The sequence below is a fragment of the Triticum dicoccoides genome, chromosome 3B (assembly GCF_002162155.2).
Source record: "Triticum dicoccoides isolate Atlit2015 ecotype Zavitan chromosome 3B, WEW_v2.0, whole genome shotgun sequence".
In the NCBI taxonomy this organism is placed as follows: Eukaryota; Viridiplantae; Streptophyta; class Magnoliopsida; order Poales; family Poaceae; genus Triticum; species Triticum dicoccoides.
Genome location: NC_041385.1, coordinates 25,858,514 through 25,875,865, shown reverse-complemented (window position 1 = coordinate 25,875,865; position 17,352 = coordinate 25,858,514). Strand labels below are relative to the sequence as shown.

The following is a 17,352-nucleotide window of genomic DNA, read 5'->3' as shown; positions in this document are numbered from 1 at the left end:
CTAGCGGCCTGGGCTTTGATCAAAAGGAGTCCAACATGAAACGGCTTCAAATCGGTCTCTCTGATTCTATGTGAACCAAAGGCGAGAGCAGTGGTACGTTTAGGCTGCAGGGCTACCTAACTCGAGACGCTTCTTTCCAGGACTTTTCGCTTTGACTGGGACATTGTAAAATGGATCTGTCCGAACGGAGTCAATGGCGCTAGATCTTTAACTCTTTTGGAAAACGACGCCGCTGCAGCAGCGCATGTCCAGGGCCGCCGCCAGCCCCTGAGGCGGCCGGGCCCAGCTGCTACAGGGCTGCCGCCAGCCCCTTGAGGCGGCAGGGACCCACCAGGCCAGTCCGTTCCGTCGCCAGCGCCGTATCCCGTTTTACGCAGCTTGCCGCCTGACGTCGTGGCGGCAGGGCCTGCCGCCTCGCGCCGTGGCGGCAGGGCCTGCCGCCTCGCGCCGTGGCGGCAGGTGCCACATGTCGCCTGGCGCGCCTGCCGCCACGGTCGAGGAGGTCCTTTTTGTCATTTTCATCTGGAAGGGGTCTTTTTTGACAATTTCGTTCGTCGGGTGGTCTATTTTGACAAAAATTCGAAGAAAACGCCTTTCATAGGTGAAGTATGAATTCAGCAGGAAGTTTTCTTAACTTGGCATTGCACTTTCAAACAATAAGCCAAAAGGTCACTAGAAGAAGGCTGCATAATAAAGACTCGAATTACCTCCTCAATCCTTGTGTCGTAGGTACTTGTCCGCCCTTGCAACTCCATAGTCAAGGCCCAGGCAGCGAAATCGGGGGCCGGCTAGGTTGGGAGCGACGAGCTTCTAGTGGCCGAGTTAGGCAGCGATGTGGAGCTTCTAAAGGGCAGGAGCTGCCAAACCCATGGGCAGCGAGGAGGAGGGCGGCAACAAAAGCGTGTGGCCTGCAGTCCAGCACGCCTTCCTGACGACGCACCTCTGATTCAGGCTCATCAAGTGTGTTGTATCAAGAGGCCGGAGAAGAAGCACATGAGACAAGCGGAGTAACTGCAGGCAATTAAGTGTGGACATACATATCAATTGTTCTTGGTTGGAGGATGAACAAACAACACCTCCCAGGGTAAGAAAATGACTAGATTTGGTAGATACCTTTGCTTGAGGGCTGGGTCGTGGATCTTGGGCCATATCCCGCGGTTGCTCCAACCAAGTCACAAAGCCTACCTTGCAAGACTCTCTACTTCTCTCGCATCCTAAAAATCAATCAGGTAACTAAGTCATGAAGTCAAAGATCATTGTTCTCTTTTGGTGCAACGACTTGTTAGTTACTGACCTCGTATTCGACAAGGAAATCCCTAACCAGACAAACATCAATGTCCTACTTGCTTTTTTTACATCAATGCCCTGCTTGCTAGTGACATGGGAGTGCATCCTCCGAAGAACACCGTTGGCCACCAGAAAAGAGACACACTGCTCACAGAGCTCCATCTTCTTCTCCTGCGCAATCAAGGGGGACTTGTTCTCTATTTTGTGGGCCAGAGTCGCCTTCTCAAGGTTCAGAATGTCCACCTGCAAGCCAGGAACAAAAAGAAACATTGCTTGTTGAGGCAACTACCATCATCTACCGGTAAAGACAAAACAAGAGAAGGAAATCGACCCACTACTCTAACTCCATGTGCAACAATTAAAACTACAGATACACAGTGGCTTCAACTATGTATCTCAATAGGTTTTAGGAATATATATTAAGAAACCAGAGTATGGATAACTTGCCTGCCTCCTACACCTTTTGAAAGTTAGAAATACAGAACATGTATGTCCAAAATATTGTCAGCATGCCTAAGACCGACCTAACATGGCCACTTTTCCACTGATCAACAAGAAAGAAAACCTCAACTTTACATAGCCGGCGGATGTAACAATATGATGGGAACTTAAATTCAGCATATAAACAATCACATATCTTGATGATGACTATTGTCAACCAAACAAGCAATGTTCGATTCCAAAGAGACCATCAGACCAACCAATTCTATATTGCCAAACATGAAAACACCATTCATGTAACTCAGAAAAGAACATTCATATCTAAAATAGTACCTCACATTATTGTGAGTTTGCGACAGGATGGTAATGCCTTTGACAGGTTAAGGTGAAGGAATTCAAGGAAGTAGTTCTGCTATTACAAATTTACTATACATGCAGGTTAATGTTTTCGCATACCTGTGAAATATATATTCTTTAAGCTTCAAACTGATGAATTCATCCAGTGCTCTCTTCACAAGCTCATAAATCATCAAATGGCCCTTCTGGACCGTTAATCTTCTCCTCCCAGCAAGTTCCTGGGTGAAGATACTAAATCAGAAACACACAAAGGTACCATTGAAATACGTAGTATTCTGCAGCACAAACTGAAGGTATGACCAACATTTGCTACAGTAGAACCATCCTTTCTGAATGACTGAAAGTAGTACTACTTCATACAATCAAACGGATAAAACAAAACCAATGTGATACAACTCAGGTACACGTTTTTCAGTTCGGCAATAAAGTTCCGTAGTTGGAAAATGGAACAAAGCTAACCAATGTAATCTGATTCCAATACATTACTTGTTCCAATACATTATTTGCAGTTGGGAATGCTGGAAGCAAAGAAAACAGTGCCAATTTACGGGCTAAGCACAAAATAGGGAGGTTTCGATTAACCAACAATTCAAACTGCATCTAGGTTTTCAGATAGCCCAAACCCAAATTGGCTCTAATTCAATCAGGTAACTAATATGACTGAACGAAGTGATTCACATTAAAAATCAGATAACTGACCAATGCAATGCAAAATACAGTCCACTGCACTGACCATTGTCATGCGCGCAGCTGAACACACCTAACAGAAGTCCACAGAACAAACAATCATCAGTGCCTCAAGCTCATCAAGTCACAATAAAGGAAAATTATCCTTACTGGATGTAGTAGCAGCAGTAGTACTACAAATTATTACAAACAAACTGATAAAAAGAATAGATGAACTGCACGTCTGCAACCTTTACAAATCTAAAAAGGTCGGCAATTTAAGCAGAGTGCGTCCTAAAGAAAACACCTTCCATAGAAGAAGGCTGCATAATAAGACCAGAATTACTTCAAACAATCAGCAGGAAGTTTCTTAACTTGACATTGCATTTTCAAACAATCGGCCAAGAGGTCATTATAAGAAGGCTGCATAATAAGACAAGAATTACCACCTTATTCCTTGTGTCATAGGTTCGTGTTGTCGACTTGGTACTTGTCCGCCCCTGCAACTCCAGAGTCAAGGCCCAGGCAGCGAAATCAAGGGCCGGATAGGTTGAGAGCCACGAGCTTCTAGCGGCCGAGTCAGGCAGCGAGGCGGAGCTTCTAAAGGGCGATGTCAGAGCTGTGGGCAGCGAGGTGGCAACAAGGGTACGTGGCCTGCAGTCCAGTACGGCTTCCTCGTGTCGCACCTCTGACTCGGGCTCATCAAGTGTGTTGTATCAGTAGGCCGGAGAAGAAGCACACGAGACAAACAGCGTAACTGCAGGCAATTAAGTGTGGATATATATACATATGAATTGTTCTTGGTCGGAGGATGAACATCACCTCCTAGGGTAAGAAAATGACTAGATTTGGTAGATAGATACCTTTGCTTGAGGGCTGGATCGTGGATCTTGGGGCATAACCTATGGTTGCTCCGCTTCTCTCGCAGCCTGAAAATCAATCTGGCGACTAAGTCATAAAATCAAAGATCATTGTTTTCTTTTGGTGCAACAACTTATTAGTTACTGACCTTGTATTCGATGACGAATCATTAACCAGACTGTCACCAATGTGCTGCTTGCCAGTGACATGGGAGTGCATCCTCTCAAGAACATCGTTAGCCAACAGAAAAGACACACTGCTCAAAGAGCTCCATCTTCTTCTCCTGCGCGATCAAGGGGACCTTGTTCTCTATTTGGTGGGTCAGAGCCGCCTTCTCGAGGTTCAGAATGTCCACCTGCAAGCCAGGAACCAAAAAAAACCTTGGTTGTTGAGGCAACTACCATCGTCTATCGGTGAAGACAAGACAAGAGAAGGAAATCAACCCAATACACTCCATGTACAACTACTAAAACTACAGAGTACAGACACTTGGTGGCTTCACTATGTATCTCAATAGGTATATATTAAGAAACCAGAGTACAGATAACTTATCTGCCTCCTACACCTTTTGGAAGTTAGAAATACAGAACACCGTCAATATAAACCAAACATGGCCACTGGCTCACTGCTGTGAGTGTGAATGTGATTGAACCAAACCAACCTTAAGGGAGAATTCTTAGGCGAGTGCCCGTTCTTTATAGCTGTAGCCTCTTGCTTGCTCACAGGTTGGCCCCAATTTGCTCCTTGGATTGCAGTATGGTACTCCACTGATCTCCCATCTGTTACAATACAACAGGGAAGAGTTTGTTACTTGTGGTTCCATCTAGTTGTGCTTCATCATGCTTAAAAAAGTGAATGTTATAAAATGGCCATGGCCGAATTTAAAACAGAGAGCAAGTTGAAGTGCTAAAAGCTCAAATCCCTGAACTAGCAACAGGGAAGAATTTGTTACTCCCTACGTCCCATAATATAAGAGTGTTTTCGACACTAGTGTAGTGTCGAAAACGCTCTTATAATATGGGACGGAAGGAGTACTTGTGTTTTCATATGGTTGTGCTTTCATCGTGCTTACAAAAAATAAATGTTATAAAATGGCCATAACTGAATGAAAACAAACACATTAAAGTGTTAAATTTTTAATCCCCTTAACTAGGTAGAGATGTTCTGAATTTCATAAGGCTTTTATCTTGAATTACAAAGTACAACAGTTTTTTAATTCTCTGCACATGCTAATTTGTTTAAACCAAATTTATCTTGTAGAAAGAGCAGCAAAGGAGCATGTACAATCAAACTAAAGCAGACAAATCCTGGCCGGTAATTCAAACGCTGCAGTATGACGGTGATTGTTCAGACTTATGAGGGGAGGCACCTAACTAGAAGCCACGGTGTTGCCAGTTTAAATTGAAGTTAATGAGTCAGAACTCCAGTAGCTTGCCCCTCTGTATTTTAAAGAGAGGAGACAATACTACAACCCACCAGATCCTTGTGTTTCTAGCTCCAAGTAGTAATCATTAATAACAGAACTCACGGTATTTACCACTATTACATTCAGTTCATGTCCTAGCAATCAACAATACTACTCTATTCCTCGTATTTCTGGTCAATCAACAACCCTAATAATTTTAGATCAAATTCTACCTATTGTACTGGGATTACCTCTATCATTAACACAGTGCAAACGGTACAAAAGATTACCTCTATCATCCGTGTCACATGAAAAAAAATGATAATTTAACGAACAAATTGATTGTTACTTTTTCTCTTGTGGGAACCTGATATATCCGCAGTGCTTACTAGAGTTGGGGTCAGGGAGGAGTACCCACACATGCATGTTTAGGGAACATACACTACGGATCCAACTAGTAACCTTCTTGATACTAAACTCTATTTATTCATAAGCAAAAAACTGAACCTTTAAACTTTGTTCCTATGTGTAAGAATCTGCTCTGGGTAGGTGGAAGAACAAATCATATTTGTCCTTCCTCATAACGACCATCTTCATAAACCCAGAAATGTGTATCACGTGGACGATGAACATTTGCAACCTGCAACCTAAGGATGATGCAAATTATGTGAGAAAAGAGCTCTTCTAAGCCACATAGCTTGCCTCTGTAGGTAAAAGAAGTCTTTAAATTGTGGCCATCTAGTCCTAGCTACAGCAGGGCACTTCCATTCATGAATAATAAATACTCCCTCCGTAAAGAAATATAAGAGTGTTTACTCTTATATTCCAATAAGGAGGGAGTATTTAATAGAGCGCTCAACAGAACGATAAAACCGTTATGTTTATGGGGAAATCCTAATCTCTCATGAACTGGGTAGTCTTACAAGACATATGGCATTTGCCGTGCCACATGAAAAAAATGAAAATTTAACAAATAAACTGATTGTTCCTCTTGTTTTTCTCTTGTGGGAACCTGATATATCCGCAGCCACTACGGATCCAACTAGTAACCTTGTTGATACTACACTATTTATTCTTAAGCGAAAAAAAGGAAGGGGTTGATTAAGTGGTTTTGTTTCAGATCAACAACATGTCAAAAATATTACTCTACCAACGGTACAATCCTCGGGTAGGTTGTAGAAAACTCTCATCTGAGAGAGGAAGAACTGAGGAGGGAGAGAGAGAGAGAGGACCTTCTATCGCGTCGGCAATAGCAGGGTTAGAGCAGCCACCCGCATCGTCGTCCTCCTCTCCCAGCTGAAGATTCTCCATGAAAAGCAGATGGGAGTATCATATGGCGTCAACCACATGGCTACATGTATAACGAAAGGAAAGGCAAGTGTGTCAATAGAGCGGAAGCAACTAATGGCCACCACACCCCATAATCTCTCTCTCTCTCTCTCTCTCTCTCTCTCTCTGTGTGTGTGTGTGTGTGTGTGTGTGTCTCTTCATTTTCTGTTTCTAAAATAAATAGAAAATGGTTGTGAAATCTTAGGCATAGCCGAATGAAAGCAGATTCGCAAAATCACTTGAACTTGCATACACTACACATACAGAGTCCAATTTTTAACATGTTTAGTTACAAAGATGGAAACTGCACTAGTGATTTCACAGCCACCAACGTGAGTTGAGTTGATTTGCTAATTAATGAACGACAAGCACAACAACCATGTAGGAAATGAAAGGTACATGCTACTGCATAGGGTAATTTTCCCGAATACATAATTTATTCAGTCTGAAACTTGATGTGCTGCAAAGGATTGTGCTTATAACATTTGTTCAGGAAGACAAGTAAGTTGGATTGCAGGACCTCTCCTCTTATCCTCTCTGAAGAAATAATTACTTCTTGCAACCGGGTTTAAGGAGATGAGCAGAGGGTAAGGGAAAGAAGAGAAGTGCTTACATTTGTCCATGGCGTCGGAGCAGTGGTGTCGGAGAAGGGGAAAACAGGAGGGATTCATGCCCACCCACCATAGTCGGAGATCCACGGCCGCCATGGTGTGAGCTCAGCGAAGATGGCCGGCTGTCTACACGTGTCGTCAAGGTCAAGGAAGAACCGCCAGTCCTCGAACAGTACAAGGCCATCCAGGAGACGGAGCGGCGCGTGAGGGCTCGGTAGGTGTCGGAGAGGACCAGCCGGAGGTGAAAATAACTCATGCAAAACATGTCAATGCCTGGTCATAAACAGAAAAACTTATTTTTGTTAAAAAAAACTATCACACCTAGCTTATAAGCTTTCAAGGAAAACAGTCTGGATTTCCCTTCAAAAATGATACTTACTCACAAGCATATTTTTCCTTCGATGTTGTTCTGCCCTTCTTTCTCATAACGACCACCTTCATAAACCCAGAAATGTGTATCACGTGGACTCTGAATATTTGCAACCTGCAAGCAAAGCATGATGCAAATGATGTGAAAAAAGAGCTCTTCTAAGGCACATCGCTTGCCTCTGCAGGTAAAAGAAGTCTTTAAATCGTGGCCATCTAGTCCTAGCTACAGCATGCATGCTCAGGGAACAACTACTACGGATCCAACTAGTAACCTTGTTAATACTGAACTCAATTTATTCTTAAGCAAAAAAAAGGAAGGGCCTGATTAAGTAATTTTGCTTGAGATCAACAACGTGTCCAACAAATTACTCTACCGGCGGTATAACTCTCAGGTAGGTTGTAGCATACTCCCAGCAGCAGATTCTACATGACAAGCAAATAGGAGGTTCATATGGCGTCAAGCACATGGTGGCGTGTATCTCAAAAGGAAAGGCCAGTGTGTCAACATACAGCGGAAGCAACTAATGGCCACCACACTCCATAATCTCTCTCTCTCTGGCTCTTCATTGTTGGTCGGTTTCTAACTAAACAGAACATGATTGTGAAATCTGAGGCATAACAGAAGGAAAGCAGATTCACAAAATCACTTGAACTTGCATACACCACACATACGGAGTCCAATATTTAGTGTTAATATTGATCTTATAAATGTTCAGTTACAAAGATGCAAACTCCAGAATAATCCTTTGCCGCCGGCGTGAGCTGAGTTGAGTTGCTAATTAACCAACGACAAGCACAACGGACATCTAGGAAACGAACTAGTACTGCATAAGGTAAATTTCCCAAATACGTAATTTATTCAGTCTGAAACTTGAGTTGCTGCAAAGGATTGTGCTTGTAACAAGTAAGTTGGATTGCAGGACCTCTCCTCTTCTCCTCTCTGAAGAAATAATTACTTCTTGCGGCCGGGTACAGTAAGCAGGCGGGTTTAAGGAGACGAACAGATGGTAAGGGAGAGAATAGAAGCGCTTACATTTGTCCCTGGCGTCAGAGCAGCAGTGTCGCAGAAGGGGAGAAAAGGAGGGATCCATTCCCACCCACCTTAGTCAGAGATCCGCGGCCGCGATGAGTGAGCTCATCAGAGATGGCCGGCTGCCGACACGCGTCGTCGAGGTCAAGGAAGAACCGCCCGTCCTCGAACAGAACAAGGCCATCCAGAAGACGGAGCGGCGCGTGAGGGCTCGGTACGCGTCGGAGAGGACCAGACGGAGGAGAAAATAACACACACGCAAAACATGTCAATGCCTGGTCATAATAAACAGGAAAAGTTTTTTTTGTTAGAAAACTAGCACACCTAGCTTATAAGCTTTCAAGGAAATAACAATAGGCTGGATTTACCTTTAAAATAGATATTTACTGATTAGCATATTTTTCCTTTGATGTTGTATCTGCCCTTCTTCCTCGTAACGACCACATTCATAAATCCAGAAAGGTGTATCACGTGGGCATTGAATATTTGCAACCTGCAAGCAAAGCATGATGGAAATGATGTGAAAAAAGAGCATGTAAAACAAGTCTTTAAATTGTGGCCATCTAGTCCTAGCTACGGCATGCATGTTTAGGGAACAGCTACTACGGATGCAACTAGTAACCTTGTTGATACTAAACTCGATTTATTCTTAAGCGAAAAAAAAGGAAGGGGCCGATTAAGTAGTTCTGCTTCAGATCAACAAAATGTCCAACAAATTACTCTTATCAGCGGCACAACTCTCAGGTAGGTTGTAGCATACCACCATGATCTCTCTCTTCTCTCGCTTCAGTTTCAGTTTCAGTTTCTAAAGTAAATAGAAAATGGTTGCCAAGTCTGAGGCATAACTGAAGGAAAGCAGATTTGCAAAAATCTAGCAGTGAGCAGTGAGCAGTGAGCAGAGCCCCCCAACCCTTTTCTCGTTGGAGCCAGACCAACACCAGCCGATGATCGCCGGACATGGTACACATGGCCACGCAATTTGTCGGGAAATTCACAGGGGCACGCAGGTTTTTTCAACTGAAAATTACGAATTTTTTTTCACTCACTCTTACCAAGTTTCATAGATAAAATTTTAAGACATTTTTCTTATCAGTCGTAGGCTCAAAAATCATGATTTTATCAGTCGGTCGTACTAAGTTTCAAGAGTTGAACCTTAACATTTATTTCCCAAAATTTTCAAACATATTCAAAATGAAACTTATTTGAAAGCACTCATCACGAGAAACACGAATATGAAAATAAAATTTAATTTGGATTTTTCGTTCAAATAATATAAAAAAGATGAAAATTGAAAGCTAAAAATGAAAGCACGCGCGAGGGACTCGGTGCTCTGAGAGGCTGAGACATGCGTGCCCACGAATACTCATCGAATTTCCTCTCTCGTTTGACAAACCCCATCTTCTCGTCGGCAGTGTTCGTTTGATCGTTTCACCGTCTCAGCCTCTTGTTCATCGTGTCTTGATTGTTATTATTGTTTTAGTGATAAAGCCGGTTTGCCGCAAAAGAGCATGAGAAAAACGTGTACACGCTCCTTGTAAATGAGAGAGGACATCTCATTTTCGTAGATTTTCCTTATCTTTCCACGGCATCCATGACGATCAAGATTCACGTGGTCCGGACATGTTGTTGCACCTATAAACTTGTCGCAAGATTGCAAGTGCATGTGTGGCTCGTGCCTTGTCTAATAATTGATAGGGTAAAGCATAAACCTAGGTTCTGCCCATCCGATTTCGTTTATCAGAAACCAACTTTTTTGTGGAACGACTGCTCTCGTTGTATGATACAGCACCCAGTTGGTGAGGTGAGCGCGTGTTCCTTTGCTTCCCATGCGCGTGCAAATTCCGCAAACTGCAGACGACCGCGCAGACGTAGGCAGGATGACGAAATAGGAGAGTTATATGGAATGAATCATTGGTGTGCACCGGCAACATGGCATCGGTCTGGGTGATGTTTTGCACTGCTGGGGCATCTTTGAAAGTTCAACGTCTACTTCAAACAAACGAACAGCAGTGACAGTGAGCAGAGCCGCCGTTGGGTGTAGCTAGGCCGACCTTTTCCCGTCGCAGCCAGACCAACACGAGCCGAGCCGATGATCGCACGCGAGCCCGGTTCTTTTAGGAGTACCTTGTACCCATCGCCGCGCAATTTCATTTGTTCGCGGTGCTTTACACCTGCACTAGCAATTTTAATGGGGCGACCCATTTCGTCCGTCCGCGTCTGTTTGGATCGGCGCGGACAAAAGTGGCGGCCCAACGCGCCGACCCAAACGGACGCGCGTCTGTTTTTTATCCGCGGGCGATCCATTCCCGGTTCAATTTTAAGCCTGATTTGCGTCGGCGTGGACACGAGCCGGAGACGCGCATGCGCCTACTCCTCTCCCTAGGCCCGCTGGTCGGTGACAGCCACCACCATCCCCCCCTCCTTTTCCCAGAAACACTCCTGCCCGCGCGCGCTCGCTCCCGACCCAATCATGGACGACACCATCGACCTCGACCTCGACGCCGCCGCCGGCCTCGCCTCCCTCGCCTCGTCCAGCGCCGTCGCCCCCTCCGGGAAAGGCAAGCCTCGTGCCCCGCGCAAAACCGCCACCGCGACCAAGCCGAAGAAGGCGCTGACTCCCGAACAGCGGGCAAGGGAGTCAGCCAAGAGGAAGGGTCGGAGGCACGCCGCGGACGCGAGGGATGAGGCCGCCACGCAGGCCGCCGTCGTCGCCGCCGCGCGGCAGGAGTACACCAATGCCCGCGTTGCGGCGGCAACGAGGGAGGCGCTCTACATGCTAGGGGTAAACCCTAGCCAGCACAACCTCGTCCAAGCCGCCGTCGCCGCGGCCAGCACCGGCTCGTCGGCGCTTCCTCGGATGGTGCTGCCCGAGTCACCCCGCGCGTCGGCTTGCAACCTGGTCCCCGGCTTCCACGTCTACCCGCAGGCCTCCCGCCTCTTCGGGGAGTGCTCACCCGACGTGAGCGTGGCCGCGCTTTCCACGCCCGCGCCAGCGCCCATCGACCTCAACGCCACCACAGTGGTTGGTGGCTCGTCGTCCGGCGGCACGAGGAAACGCGCCCGGCAGACGCCGGCCGGCGGGCTCCCAGACATCCGTAACCTGTTCGAGGGAATGACGTCGGCCGTCGACGAGGACTTCATGCAAAACCTCATCTTCGAGGGCGGTGCGCCGGGCGCTGGCTATGATCCCGGGCGTGGTCGAACTCAAGTCACACCCTTTTTTGCGTGCTGGCATGTGTGTTGGCCGGCTGGCAAGTGCGCCAGCATGAACTGTGGTGATTTTTTCTGAAACTGGCATTGTATGCTGGCGCTGGCTTGGTGCCGGCATGAGACATGGCCGCTGGCATGATCGACCACGGTCCCTTTTTATTTAAAAGTTGAATGAGGGCATGAAATGGGTCGACGCGTTGGGCGCACTGCCGACTTAAATACAAAACTGGGCGGACGCCGGACGGATGGCCGACCCAAACAGACAAAAGGCGGACAAATGCGCCGTCTGTTTGGGTGGAGTTGCTTTTACTTGTAGCTGGTGGAGTTAGTCGCCGTCCCGTCTTAAACAAAAGAAAAAGAACCTTTTTTTTATCTCTCTTTGTTTTCCAACCGGCGGCCATTCTTTTTGGATCATATAATAAGCGTAGGCTTTCGGGTGTTCTTTTCCTCCGAGGCAGTCGCTCGTCCTGAGTACAGACTCCAGACACAAACGCACCCATACATCACACATCAAGCAAGCTCGTCCAGAGTCCAGAGTCGCGCGCTGGTGACCATGGACGCGCCGAGCGGCAACGCCAAGCGCAAGCGCTCGTCCGCCGAAGCCCCGGCCCCCGTCGGCGTCGAAGACGTATCCGACACCGAGGTCGAGGAGTTCTACGCCATACTCCGCCGCATGCGGGACGCCTCCCGCCGGCTCGTCTCGGGCGGGGTCGCCGCCCCGGCTCCGGCCCCGCGCGCGCCGGCATGGTGCCCCAGCTTCTCCTGGGAGGACTTCGCGCCGCCCGCCCCACCACCGCCGCCTCCATCGCAGCAGCCCGCCGACGAGCGCGTCGCCGAGAACGCCACGCCGCCGCGGCGGCCCGTCCCCCGCGGCCTCGACCTCAACGCCGAGCCGGAGCCGGAGGTCACCCCCTCGTAGAGGCACGAGGACGACGACCCCTCGGACGGACGGACGGACGGACGGACGGACGGACATGGGGGAGCTGGCCGGCGACGATACTCTCCTCTCCCCTGTACCACCCACCGCCCGGCCGGTGCTTTTTTAGCAAACTGATCATCTTCATCTGTTAATTTACCTTACCACTTACCAGTGGTAATTCGGTATGTTTAAACGATCATTACTATACTACGGAGTACGTAGTACTGTAGTTGTACGAGTACTTACTTTCTGAGCGCGTACGTTTGTACGTGATGCCTCCCGCTGTCATGCTTGTGTGAACAAGGAAGACCTGTCACAAGAGTCCACTGAGACTACTGTACTCTACCAACATTGCTTCATTATTAGTGCATGCTTAACTTCCAAGGTTTCCTAACCTACAACTTTGACCACAGCTCTGCTACCGCCAAGGCCCCGTTCGGAACAAAGTAAGGACATAGGAATTTTGGAGGATAGGATTCATGTAGAGGATTTTCGTCAAAAGAAAAATGTAGAGAATTTTCCTTACATGAATGGAATAGAGACACGGCAAAACGCAACAACGCTATGCTGCAAAGATTATTTCGGGAATGGAAGCTTGAATAACCAGGAAGGGTAGACCATATGATCAGGTGCTGGAAACTGAACCCTGCGTAAATCATAGAAGACACAATGAGCACATACAAGTACAAATTAAAAGTTGAAAACATGAGAAGGTACGATTGAATAGCGGGCGCAACTAAAGTGTGGCAAATGTTGCATAAGAAATTGTTTTGGAAGATTAGACAAACATACAACTTGATATTGCTAGGCTCGTACTTGAAGGATGAGGTATTGAATGAAGAGAAACCATTCCCCCAACCCCTCAAAAGGAACTAAATTGTGAAAAAAATACCTCCCCTTGTTTATTTGCCCAATTTACATTTTTCATTCTTGTACTAAGAATTTACATGCAGACCACATAAACATTGGCGAATTGCAGTAATATTTACTTACAGGCAGAAGGCCTAAAATCATGTTTGATGTTAATTTGCGCAGGAGTTACTCCATGAGTACAAAGGATCTTCAAAACATGACAATCCGTTCCTCTTCCTTGTGACAATGGATTTGAACTATCTTGAGATGCTTTGAGACCAAGAAATATTCCGTTGGGTTGTAGCTTTCACATGAGTCAATGTCAAAATGCTATCATATATAAAAAACCATATACCTGGTGATATGGATGTTGAAGGGTGAGCTTTTCTAGATTTGGTGAGTGCTGAAGAAAGTGAAGTGGTCCAGTGAAGTTTGCAGTCAGACACCATTCATTGAGTAACACCGTTTTTAGCTTGTTGAACCTAGGGCACCATTTCAAGTCCTTCCTGAAAATCTTAACAAAATGTTGAGAACCAAAAAATAATTAAAGTTATAACTCCAGAGACATGAGTCAATAATGTTGAGTCGAATAAGATTTCTTGAGCTTTTATTTCAAGTAATCAATTATGAGCATATAAAGAGATACATAAACCAGATTTTACAAGTCTTTGGTTTACTCAAACAAGGAATACATATATTAAGCCATATACCGTCTAATGTGTTGCATAAACTTAAATGGCTTGCAAAATTAAATTAATCAGATGCTTCTGTATAGTATGAGGTCAAAAGTATCTATCAATAAATTATAATGAGTTTTCATCTTCTTAAACCTGATTGTAGGAGATGTCTGCATAGAAAAATGATGACAAGAAAGAGTGGATTCATTAAAAACATTTAATTGGACATTAGGAACAAGTTTGTCATGCATACTTTGATACAAAGATGATGTTGGATGGCAATCAATATAAGGAGTAGCAAAAGAGCAAACATACCAAGACATATGACTTATCAGTTCTAAATTCGTCGCGCATGACAAATCTTCAAGAAGCACACAACGATCATCTTCACCATATCATCCTTCACATGACTCATCACCCTTGTTCCCAAGGTACTTATTATTGTAACTATCTTTGCATTTAGAGCCAATACTAATAAATGATATAACCAATGGAAAGCAAAACGTTGCCTCTCGCGGAAGGGAAAAAACATGTTTTTTCACACAATTTTTTTTTAAAATTTGGGTGCAAAATCTAAAGAAGACCGGTCAAAACCAAAAAGTCAAAAAAACAAAGAAAAAAACACCGTTTGAAAAGCCAAAAACGCGTGCGGCAAAATATAAAAAATTTCGGAGGGAGAACCCAGCATGCAGCACATGGCGGTGGCTACGCCACTTGGCGCGCTCTCAGCCCACCCCAAGTGATCGTTGGGAGGCTCCTGAAGGAGCGCTCACCAACTAGTTGCTCTTGAACCCTCGTCTCCAGGGTGATCACCGGCGCGACTAACCACTCCGCCTGCATGGTGTTACTGGTTAGTAGTGCGACCTACTAGAGGCGAGAGCCGGTCTTCTCCGGTTTTTCTTTGTTTCCTCATCTTATTTCTCTGATTTTTTCATTCTTTTCTTTTTCTTCTCTAATTTTTTATTTTCTTTGTTTCTTTTTGTTTTTCATTCTACATTTTTAGATACATTTTCAACATTTCTTCAAATACTTGGTTAACATTTTTAAAATACTTGATCAACATTTTTTTAAGTACTTGTTCAACATTTGTTTTCATTCTACATTTGATATACATGATCAACATTTTTTCAAATATTTGCTCAACATTTTTTTCAAATATTTGTTCAACACTTTTATATACATGATCAACATTTCTTCAAATACTCGTTCAACATTTTTGAAATATTTGTTCAAGATTTTTTTCAAATACTTGTTGAACATTTTTCAAATAGTTCTTCAAATACTCATTCAACATTTTTGAATACTCATTCAACATTTTTCAAATACCTATTCAACATTGTTAATACTTATTGAAATTTTTCAGAAACTTGTTTGATATTTTTCAGATACCCGTTCCACATTTTAATCTTATTCAACATTTTTAAATACTTGTTCAACATTTTCAAAATGTGGTTTTCATTCTACATTTTATATACATGATCAACTTTTTTTCAACATTTTTTTCAAATATTTGTTCAACGTTTTTTTTGTTTTTTTGCGAAAATGTTCAACGTTTTTATATACATGATCATGTGTGTACGTGTGTGTGTGTGTGTGCGCGCGCGCGCGTGCATGCGTGTGTGTGTGTGTGTGTAGAATAATTTAAATTATAAAGAAAAGTACAAAAATAAAGCAAAAAAATAAGAACAGAAAACAGAAAAAGAAAGAAAGGAGGAGAAGGAAGCGTGCGCCAGAATTTTTGAATTCCTTCACTGGCGCGCGTGACGCCAAGTGGACCGGCCCAATCGGGCTTTCCCTTCAGCGAGATCATATTTGACGCTCGTGAGCGTCAAAAGGGAAAACCTATTCGCCCCTCTCTGCGGCGAACTGTCGAGCTTCGCACAGAGAGCGCCCGCGAGCGACCAACATGGGCCGGCCCACTACAAAAAAGTGCGTGTAACCGGTTTTGGGAACCTTCTAGAAGGTTCCCTGAACCCGGTATTTTTCTGGTTCTTTTCGGATTTCTTTTATTTTCTTTTTTTCTTTTCTTTTTTTAGTTTCTGTTTCTTCTCTTGATGTTTTTTTTTCAAAATTTCACAACTTTGCAAAATTTGTTTGCAAATTTAAGAAAAATGTTTGTTTTCTTTTTGTTCATGAGTTTCAATAAATGCTCCTATTTTCAAAAAAAATTGCATTCGCAAAATGTTTTTATATTTCAAAAAGTGTTCCAGCTTTTCAAATTTGTTCACAAATTTATAAAATGTTCATGTTTCCGAATTTTTGTTCACAAATTGAAAAATGTTCGTAACTCCCATAAATTTGTTTGGAAGTTTGGAAAAGTGTTCCTGTTCCAAAATTTGTTCGAAAATTTCAAAAAATGTTCATATTTACAAGTTTTGTTCAGAGTTTCGAAAAATGTTCCGTTTCCGAAATTGTTTGCAAATTTTAGAAAATGTTCATTTTTTCAAATTTTGTTCTGGAGTTTCAGAAAATATTAGCGTGAAAAAGTTGTTCCTGTTCAATTTTTTGGGTAGTTTAAAAAATGTTTTCCGTTCTAAAAAATATGTTCCCATCTCCAAAATTCATTTGTCTGTTGAAAAATGTTTGAATTTTCTCAGAATTTGTGAAAAAAAATTTAATATTCGCGTTTGATAAAACATTCACGTTTTGTTTTTGAAAAAAATGTTTTGTGTTCAATTTTTTTAAAGATGTTAGGATCTGTGTTTGAGTTTTCTTAAGATTTTGCAATGTTGTGTGAACAACAAAGCTAGCTAGCTCAACTGGTTCGAGGCGTATGCTCGTAAGCAGCAGGTCTAGTGTTCTATTCCGGGCAACTTATCTTTTTTTATTCACAGCATGAGCTATTGTTCACGAGAGAGATGGGCCGGCCCAGTCTGTCGATCCCCTATGCGATAGAGAGCCTCACATAGGAGCTCTCCGTCAAAAGGACGTGGGTTCGCTGAATCTCGGCTCCCGACGCCCCAGTTTGGGCCGGTCCACGGTAGCTCTGTTTTTTCTTTTCGTTTCTGTTCTTTTTCTATTTCTTTTCTTTTTCGTTTTCCTTTTTTATTTTTATATATTTTTCGCGTATTATACAAAGTTTATTGTATGTTGAGAAAAAATGTTCCCTATATAATAATAAAAAGTGCAACGTATTTAAAAAATGTTCAAAGTATATCAGAAAAATATTCGATGTGTATTTAGAAATTGTTCAACACATGTCACAAAAATGTTCCCCGTAGAATAAGAAATGTTCAACTTATTTTAATAAATGTTTAGAGTGTATCACAAAAATGTTCATTGTGTATTTAAATATTTTTCAATGTATATTACTAAAAAAATTCAATGAGTATTTTTAA

At 43.7% G+C, this 17,352-nt stretch overlaps 1 protein-coding gene across 1 annotated transcript; it reads left to right on the top strand.

Annotated features, from left to right (window-relative positions):
* The first annotated feature begins 12,046 nt into the window (after positions 1 to 12,046).
* Positions 12,047 to 12,684, top strand: LOC119280590 (protein NEGATIVE REGULATOR OF RESISTANCE-like). Its single transcript, XM_037561397.1, has one exon. It carries the CDS (start codon positions 12,120 to 12,122, stop codon positions 12,483 to 12,485), a length of 366 nt encoding a protein of 121 aa, XP_037417294.1. The 5' UTR covers positions 12,047 to 12,119; the 3' UTR covers positions 12,486 to 12,684.
* The last annotated feature ends 4,668 nt before the right edge of the window (positions 12,685 to 17,352 follow it).

Coding starts and splice junctions, on each gene's coding strand:
- LOC119280590 (XM_037561397.1), top strand. CDS start 12,120: ATGGACGCGCCGAGCGGCAACGCCAAGCGCAAGCGCTCGTCCGCCGAA.